This window comes from Phragmites australis, chromosome 7 (assembly GCF_958298935.1).
Source record: "Phragmites australis chromosome 7, lpPhrAust1.1, whole genome shotgun sequence".
In the NCBI taxonomy this organism is placed as follows: Eukaryota; Viridiplantae; Streptophyta; class Magnoliopsida; order Poales; family Poaceae; genus Phragmites; species Phragmites australis.
The window spans coordinates 29,911,661-29,921,449 of NC_084927.1; the positions used below are offsets into that span (position 1 = coordinate 29,911,661).

The following is a 9,789-nucleotide window of genomic DNA, read 5'->3' on the forward strand; positions in this document are numbered from 1 at the left end:
CTCCACGAGGGATATAACGGTCAGAGACGTATATTTCTTAAAACAGATCGGTCGCGCGACCAGGGTATGGTTCCCGCGACCAGTACAAGGTATACGCGATCAGTCTACCTACATCATCGCATAAACCTACGACCGGTCTCACTGGTTGTAGGGCCAGATCTGACACAACCAGTCCAAATTGCATTTATTGACATCTACTTTTTCCTTCTCCAGGCGCTAACTCTAGTGGACGAAGTCATAGACAGTGAAGAGTGGCATTGTCCCATCTCATAGCATAAATGCTATGATATGGGACTTTTGCAGGTCGACGTAGTGCCGCACGATGGATGGGACATTATCAGTAGGCCGATCAAGCAAGGGGTCAGGGACGGCATAGAGGGACATTGTCCCATCCCGTAGCACTAAATATTGCGGAGTGAGACTTTGCAGACCAGTACAATGGCGCACGGCGATGGGATATACTGAGCCCTCCGAGCAAGTGGACACGTCTGGTCCTCCGTAATGATGGTTGAGTTAGATATTAGGATGAGCAGAGTCTTCTGTTTGGACCCACATGTAAGTTCTCATCCTTCCTACTATATAAAGGGATGAGGATCTCGTTGGTAGTGGAAGACAGCTCAAGTCTAACAACCAGCTAGAACTACCTCTGTAACCAATTGAGATCCTCCATAATACAACACAGAAGATGTATGGCTATTATCCTCCGAAAGACCTGAACCTATATAACTCCCTGTATCCCTAAGTCTATCGTACACGCACATATCAATTCCTGAAACGCCATTCACGCACCCGCTGTCTAGCATACTTTGAAATTATTATCAAGGATTAACCCTCGACACACATGTTAATGCACATTATTCATACAACAAATAATGTTGTGCAAAAAACACTTTCTTTCTTCCTTCCTTGTTGCTTGTGCATCCTAGTTTCACAACAAGGAAAAGAAAAGCAAATAAACAAGCACTGCACTACAAATGAATTCAGGCAGACATGGCCTGTCACTCTTTATTGAAGAGAACCTGAATATGGCCGGATGTAAGCCGAGTTCAGCTCCCAGATCTTGAGCGATTTTGCAGTGACGTGAACATTTGTTGCATTGTTGAAGAGGAATATGCGGGCAGAGTCGTAGATTGCTTTTGTAGGGTACACGCGCGACGTAATGCACGTCCTTCCTCTTTGAGCAAAGCTCTCCACGATGGAGTGATCAGCCTATATCACAGAAGCAACAAGTCAAGCAGTGCGTGAAAAATGAGTTAATGGCCCATGAATATGCAGTGCGTTGATCAACCTATATCACATAATGCTGTATGAGCACATGAATTTTAGACAATGGAAGTACAACTTCGGGCCTACATTACATAATGCTGTACGGGCACATGAATATTGTTGGTTTAGGCACTGCAAAAACTTACCAGTATTCTCACTGAAAGTTTTTCTCCATCGAGTACAGGGACCAAGCTTCCGTAGACTCTCTTAACAAGATCGTTCGCCTTTGATGACCTAGAAAACGAACAGATTTTACAAATATTATAATTAGTTTCTCATCTGTACCAGGATAAGCTCCTAGCACATTGGAAGAGATCGAGGCACATATGGATAGCCTGGTACATACCTGAGCTCGTCTTGGCAGAAGAAAGTTTTGAGGCTGCCGTCCGTGCTCTTGACCAGATAGAAGTAGACGGCAGTCTGCTCCGACAAGTCCTCGTCGGCCAGCACGAGCAGCCCGAACGGGCCCAGGAGGCCCCGCCCCGCCGCGCCGGCGCTGGTGCTGCAGTTGTACTCCACGTCGGCCTCCATCACGCTCTCCACGGCCGACGCGTCCACCTCGAACACTGCCTCGATGTCCAACTGCAAGCACGCACACGATCGCCAGGGGAAAAAAGTGACGCGCACACTGTTAGATCGACAGAAATTAACGAGGCAACGTGAACAAAATGCTGCTGCATGCTGCTGTGCGCGGCGCGGCGTCAGTGCGTCACCTGTGTTGCCTTGCCGACGTCCAGGGGCACGACCGAGCCGCGCTCCAGGACGACGCCGTCGAAGCTCTTGCCGCGCATCCGGAGGTTCTCCACCTCCACCACCGGCCACTGGAGCAGGTTGCTGCCCGTCTTCGTGTCCAAGAGGACCGTCCTCGGAACTGACTGCACGTGCATGAGAGGAAATGGTTAACATGGTAATTAGCGAGAAGCCGGGTCATCCTTTTACGTGTGCATGCATGCATAATCTAGCTACTACATAACAAATCGCAGCTCGAGAGTAGTAAACACTCCGAGAAGAGACCATAAAAAACGAAGGGCCAAATGAGTTGGTCAAGTGCAACCGTGACCAACTCCGAGAAGACACAGATCAGGAACACAATATATAATATCAGTTGGATTTATTTATTAATTCCCTTTTCACAGATATATATATACGGCGCATTTTTTATATCAGTATGATCAATTGTATTCATATTGCAACTGGTCAGCGGGCCAAGACAGTGCAACTTGAACCAATTCTCGAGCCAGCAAGTTGGGCGTGCAGAGGCCAATATGCGCTCCACGTCTTCAATTTTGTGCCAAGCCTTTCAAACCAAATAATAAAACTGGCACGTTGGTAAGGACATGGACAGAGCTGGGAAATTCCATTATCTCGACTAACCATGTCATTGTCCACACGCCTACTTAATTGGAAGAAAAAACCTTTGGAAAGTTCAGTTTGGGCTTTATTTTATAAACTCTCAAGACCTCAATCCTCAACAGCCCTTTTGCGTCAAGTAAAACACAAAACGTCAGTGCTCATGCAATGATGCAAGGCACGCTAGGAGACATATACTAAACTACTATATTAGGGCCGGGTCTTTTTTCGCGTCTAAGTTTGTCACACTTAAAATTAATCACGCTATATATTTTTAGGCAACTGTTTGATTGACTGTTACAACTATAGCAAGTCTAACCTTCTGACCTACATATCATACACTCAGTTTTTTAATTAACTTTGTTGCACTTATGGCTAAGAACTTATTAATCATACTTTTTATAGCAAACCACATTTAACTAGCCTTAGATATGATAAATTTAGACGTGAACCAAATAGTCCCTGTATTCTCGTTGGATGCTTTGGCTCCACCCTAAGTGATTGCACCATGCCTCTCTTAGCCAACCAGAGACAAGTCACGGTCGGGGTTCACAAATTCATCGAAAACCGTTCAAAATTCATGATTTTTGACGAATTTGGTCCGCACCGTATTTAGAATGTGATTGCCTTTCAGTCCAATTCAAATTCAAAATTAAAAATCGAAAGTTTTAAAAAATTCATCCAATTTCTACTGAATTTTACCAAATTCGTACTAATATTTGTGAATTTCGAAGAATTTGCCGGCCACCGTATTTCGGTGGCCGAACGAATTCGTGAACCCTGGTCACGGTTGCACACCAGAAAAATATTTGCTGATTCGCTTACGGCCGGCATCGCGTTCGTGATCTCGAGGCTCCATCATTGGAAGAAGCCAGGAAATCTTGGGAGGGCCCTGCTGTTTTGTTCGGCTGGTAGCTTGCGAGACGGTTGGAGGAACGAATATACAAGTTGGATCGTGCAACTCGTTCGGATAAAATCAATGGCCCAAAGGGTTGTGTTTGGGGTTTGGACGGTGCGCTCCTCTCGTTTTCCTACTGCTAGAACAGCTCAACAAGAGAGCTGCGTGCCTCACGTGGTGGAGACGGCGGTTGTTACACCGCGGTGCACGGGAGCTAGCTGCTGGGGAAGTACAGGCGTGAGATATCTGTGTGTTGCGTAACTTCCAGATCGACTTTGGACGGTGTACAGCGACACGATCGACAAACTACCGAGTCCTAGTCGTGCATGGATCAAGGCAGACACATTCAGATGTTCTTTCAGAAAGTCTTCATGGGATGGGATCTCCATGTTTGTCGGATCCTAATTTCTATCCTTTTTTCTTTCCATGATTCAAACATAGAAAGAAATTTAGGAAACTCTGAAGATATATCCAGCAAATTTAGAATTGCATTAAACCAAATTAATTCGGGGTTTCAAATTTCAAAATTTCATCTTATCTGGCATGCATGCATCTAACCATTTATAATCGTATCTCTATGACGTTTTTTTATAGAAGTACACAACCCTATCGGTGTCTCATTCAGTCCGTTGTCAGAATTAACTAGCAGAGCTGTCATTATGCGTAACCCCATATATATGGTCCAGCATAAACCAGCCTAAATCATGTTACATGACCCCATCGCTCATATAGCATGTATATCCATTGGTGTTAAGGAGAAGCTAAGAGAGATAGAAATGAGTTACCACCGGTGCTAAGGGATGTAGATATGGATGCTAAGGCTAGAATGTATGGTATCAATGCTAAGATTAGCTACTGGTGTTAAACTTTATTTTAGTAACAAAATTATATATTTTAAATCACTTTAGCATCTATAAATAAGTGCTAAGAGATACAATATAAATAGCTAAGGAAAAGATGAAACTAGTTAACTATCCTTAACGTCTAATAAAGATGGTAAGCTAGCCCAAATCAAGTCATCTGATGAACGTTGCCACGTACCTGCACGGAGGCCCAGCCCTTGAGGATATCTGTGCGCTCGCTGTCGGTCTCGCCGATCCAACCCCACAGCACGCGGCGCCGGCGCACGGGGTCGTAGAACGTCTTGGACGCGTAGTACTTGCCGTAGTCGTAGCGGAGCCCGACTCCGACGTCGATCTCCGCGTCGTCGGGGGTCCACGTGTCGGCTTTGGCGTCGTAGGTGCCGATGGCGTAGTAGTCGTGCTTGTCGTCGTCGAGGCTGGCCTTGAGCACGTGCTTCACCCCGGGGCCGGGCGCCGCGGACGTCTCGAGCCCGTCCTCGGCGGCCGGGTCCGCGGCCACCGGGTAGAAGTCCACGCACTCCCACATGCCGGTGCCTGGCACGACGTGCAGCAGCGTGGGCTGCAGTTCGTAGTGCACGAAGTCATGCGTCCTGTACACCAGCGCCAGCCCGGCGCGGTCTCGGTCCTTGGACCCGATGGTGATGCGCCACGCCGTGTCGTTCGAGCTCCGCCACGCCGTCGTCGGGTCGCGGAAGTCCGTCAGCCCGATGCCCGGCGGCGGCACCAGCACCGGGTTGGCCTCTGACTTGACCCACTCAAGTAGCAGCGGGTCGGACGGGTCGGCTGGCTCGGCCAGGTTCTGCACCTGCACCGACTCCTCCGTGGAGCCCGTGTAGAGCATGACGATCCGGCCGTCCGGGAGCCGCGTCGCGGACCCGGACCAGACGCCGTTGGCGTCGTACCAGTGATCGGGCACCATGGCGAGCGGCAGGTGGAGCCAGTGGATGAGGTCGCGCGACACGGCGTGGCCCCAGGTGATGTTGCCCCACACCGCAGAGTCCGGGTTCCATTGGTAGAACAGGTGGTACCAACCCTTGTGATACAGTGGACCTGCAGGTAGCCGGTGCGTGCAAAAATGTCACGATTCACGACATCAATACGCGAAAGCTAGCTGATGGGATCACCCGTCGTATCATGAGATTAGTTCGTGCAATAATGCGGCCCATGAAATGCTAGCAACCACGCACAAAAGCATTTCAAGTTCACATGCGCTAGCCTTGATCATATCGATCGATCTGCGCCAACAACTTACCGTTCGGATCTGGAGAAGCCGAGAAAGGCGAAGACAGTCACGACGGTGCGATCGGGCAGCGCCATGTGCACGAGGCGTTCGTGACAGAAACGCAAAACGGAAGTTAGAGCCAGATCGAGAAAAACGATTGCATCAGCGATGGCGACGCGTCTAACCGTTCATCCAGTTCTTGGGGGGCTGGAAATGGAACGCCGTGTGCTGCCACGCCAGCATCGCGTTGGTCCAAGCGTAGTCCCGGAGCGCGCCCGCGCCGCCGAGGAGCGGGGCCGTGGACTTCTCCGACACGCCATCCACCACGCCGCGCGAGGCGGCCACCCCCACCACACTGCCCACAGCGACGTCGTCGTCGCTCCACTGCCCGTCGACGTGCCGCAACGCGAAGACCATGACCGTCGCGAGGGCGAGCAGGAGCACGGCGGAAACGACGACGGGGAGCGCTGTCGACAACCCCGGCCGTTTCTGCCCTGCAGCGGCGGGGGCACGCCAAGGGTCCGTCTCCGGGAGCAGCGGCGCCTGCGTGCCCAGGATGGCGTTGTTGGCGGCGCCGTCCATCATGGGAGGAACGGCCGGGATCATGGCTGTGGCTCCGGAATCAGACTCTCTTCTTGTTAGCTAGGGTTCAACTAATGGTAACCCAGATGCATGAACTCGATCGCACAACAATTTATGCTGTGGCTTCCATGGACGTGCTCAGATGCACGGAAGTATGAACGAGAGGGACCAGCGAGAAATCGGGAAAGTTGAACGTTGGAGCTAGCGAGCTGTAATAATTTATAGCCTACCAGCCTTATTTGGAGGACAGATGCAGCAACGATCTTTTCGCCGATTGTTTGGAAGCCAAGTGCGGCTACCGAACGAATCCGGCAAGTAAAAAGCCTCTTGTTGTTTGAACGCGGGTTCTGCGGGGGTTGTCATTGGCCATCAGAATGGATATTAGGCCGAGTCAGCAAACCACGCCCCGATTCATGTGGGCCATAGAATAAACAGATCCTTGCATACAAAATTGCTACACTTGCAGAGAATCCAAAACAGAGTGCCCAAACCATCGAAAAAAAAGAACTTTTTGTGCCCAATTAAAATCAAGAGACTAATGAACCAAGCTTTTTAATTCTGCACAAAAGATGCACACAATTGATCGATCGTAAAATTTAATCATAAAATTTTCGTTCAATTGATGTTTTTTTCTCTATAAATATGACATGGCATACCTGCACAAATCTTTATGTTATATCCACTATATTTTTTGCTTGTACTATTATAGACCAGAAGATTCCAATCATGTGAGAAATACAGATAATTCATTGTATTTTTTTTGAACCAGATAATTCATTGTATTGGTTGCAATAGAAACAAATTAGGATTATTTTACTAATGATCCCACACACATTTCGTACATATTCTCGAACTGCTGCCAATGCAGGACAAGGAATTGTAGCCACAAAATGAAAAACAATTCCTGCATGATGGTATCACTAGGCTCTAGATGCGTCCTCCTTCGAAGTTCACTAGGTCCTAACCTTAGATTCCACAAGTGGCTAGCATTGTGAAGGCTCAGCCAATTGGCCCAGGGTTTATGCAAGCAAGTGGTGCACAAAACCATAGAAAGAGTTGAGAAAAAGTTTAGGACGAAATTAACACTCACAACAGATCGTGTGACTGGCCTGTTCCCTGCCCACCTCCTTCCTCCTTGACATCGTCTTCCACCCCTCCGTCGCAGCCCCCTCGATGCCACTGCTAGCTGCAGCTGCATGCACCTCCAATAGTAACATGGCTGCAGCGCGCCTTTGCCTCCCTACCACCAACAGAGGTTGACATCATTCACGTCACGTTGCCACCTCGATCCCTCCCTCGCCCTAATTTGGCCCACCTCCCGTAACCAGCGGCGCTTTGCCCATCGTAACATCGCCCACTGTCAGGTTAGCCTCCTTCTCGAAATCTATGTTCGGCAGGAGAGTGTCGCCAGTAGAACCCTAACCTAGTTGGCCTCCTTGTCTTCCTCTCCGATATAACGTCACGAAGTCGCGCGTTGAGGCAAGCTCGTGACAGGTCACGGAATAGAGTTTCCAAAAAGTTAAACCTAGATTTTGGTGCTACCATGTTGGGCGGGAAATATATGATGGAGTAATGAGACAACGAGGGTGCTACTGGTTGCCATACAAGGTTGCACGAGCACTATGACGATGCTAAGCTAACAGAAGTAGAAAGTGGTGGTCACTAGGGCAAAGTCGGGTGAGAGGAAACATTGATGCGACCAAGAAGTTCGGCAAACCCTGCTGGCTACTATTCTAGCCATTTATCGAACCACCTTCCATGTAGTTATCTATTTAAAATTGCTCAAATTTAAAATTGTTGGAGTTAGCAAATTTAACAATAGCATAGCTAATGACGACGTAAATAGATTACTATACAACTATTCAAGTGCACCCACTATCAATAAATTAGCAAATGCCACGACATTGTCAATCATGTTGATTCCCCTCAGCTTAAATAAAATTTCAGAAACGGACATGAGGCTTTAAAATTAAGTGATATTGTCCTATTTCAAGGGAATTTTTCAGCTATATTGCAAAATTTTGAACTAGAACATTGACTTTTAACTAGACAATTATAGATTTATGTCTCTCTTAAGATAATAACCCTATGTCTTGTGCTGTCATCATTAATCTTAGGAAAATACAATTACAATTGTGGTGTATCTAGATTTACTCATATTAATCTTGGCGAGTTCTCTCGTGTTCTAAATCCTGAAGCTTTTATGAAATTAATCTGATCGGGACTTTAATCTGTTGTGAATCTTAATTGGTTTTCTTTACTTCTATATGATCTTGTATTGCTTCTGTTTGACTCTCCCTGGCTTGTCCTTCCTCTCCCATTTATGTCACTACTCACTTTCGATGTACCCCCTCCCTTCTTATATAATCGGGTCAGACACGTGTATCATATTTGGAGTCTTAAGCTTAACATTTCTAGATTGTATTATCTGGAGAATTCTTTACTATTTGGAAATAGTTTTCTGTAGAATATAATGAACTAACTGGAATATCCACGTATACCTTATTTACCTTATATTGGTTATTAAATATACCGTACAAGATAATAGATATATGTACAATGGTACTTCATCCTCAGAAGTAAATCCTTAATAGTTAATCATCAGGTTCTCATCAGCGAAGTTTATGTGCCCGTTTGGATAATAGATGCAGACCAGGCAACTCTAGAACGTGTTATACGTACGCAAACGGTAAACATTTACCTTATGTTGGTTATTAAATATACCGTACAAGATAATAGATATATGTACAATGGTACTTCATCCTCAGAAGTAAATCCTTAATAGTTAATCATCAGGTTCTCATCAGCGAAGTTTATGTGCCCGTTTGGATAATAGATGCAGACCAGGCAACTCTAGAACGTGTTATACGTACGCAAGCGGTAAACATTTACCTTATGTTGGTTATTAAATATACCGTACAAGATAATAGATATATGTACAATGATACTTCATCCTCAGAAGTAAATCCTTAATAGTTAATCATCAGGTTCTCATCAGCGAAGTTTATGTGCCCGTTTGGATAATAGATGCAGACCAGGCAACTCTAGAACGTGTTATACGTACGCAAACGGTAAACAATTGTGCTTTGCTGCTTATTAATTCACTGATAATTTAAACGGAACCTCATATAAGATCGTAGAAACTTGCAAACACTCAGTCATGCAGTCATCGATTGAGCAACAATTCTGCGTTTGTTTTTATTCTTGCGGGCTGAGCTAGGGAATTCAGCGTTCGGGAAATGAAAGCTGAGAAGGATGTGATTGACTGAAACAAGCAATTGCCAGATCAGCCGAGCGAGAGTGGATAGAGACACGATCTGGCTCATCGGTCAAGCGTCAAACCGCGACCAGATCTGTCTAGCCGGACCGCCAAATAATTTGGTGATCTGGTGGATAGCTTCCGATCCAAGTACCCTGTCGAGCAGAAGTTTAATACGTAGACAGGGACATGATGCGTGATGGATGGATATATGGATAAGATGATGCAACCAAGTGTCAACTCTACCGATCGATCTCTCTCCTCCGTTCCGACCCTCCTGCCGGTGGCCGGTGAACAGAACCACCCACCGTTCTACAAGCTGTGTCCGGCGATGACGCTGTTTTCTTCG

At 46.9% G+C, this 9,789-nt stretch overlaps 1 protein-coding gene across 1 annotated transcript; it reads right to left on the reverse strand.

Annotated features, from left to right (window-relative positions):
• Positions 1-795: 795 nt before the first annotated feature.
• On the reverse strand, positions 796-6,532 carry LOC133924655 (beta-fructofuranosidase 1-like). The gene is made up of 7 exons (XM_062370295.1): positions 5,785-6,532; positions 5,630-5,638; positions 4,556-5,427; positions 1,980-2,141; positions 1,613-1,848; positions 1,413-1,500; positions 796-1,209 (listed from the first exon to the last, which is right to left on the reverse strand). Exons 1-7 carry the CDS (start codon positions 6,203-6,205, stop codon positions 1,006-1,008), a joined length of 1,992 nt encoding a protein of 663 aa, XP_062226279.1. The 5' UTR covers positions 6,206-6,532; the 3' UTR covers positions 796-1,005.
• Between the last annotated feature and the right edge of the window lie 3,257 nt (positions 6,533-9,789).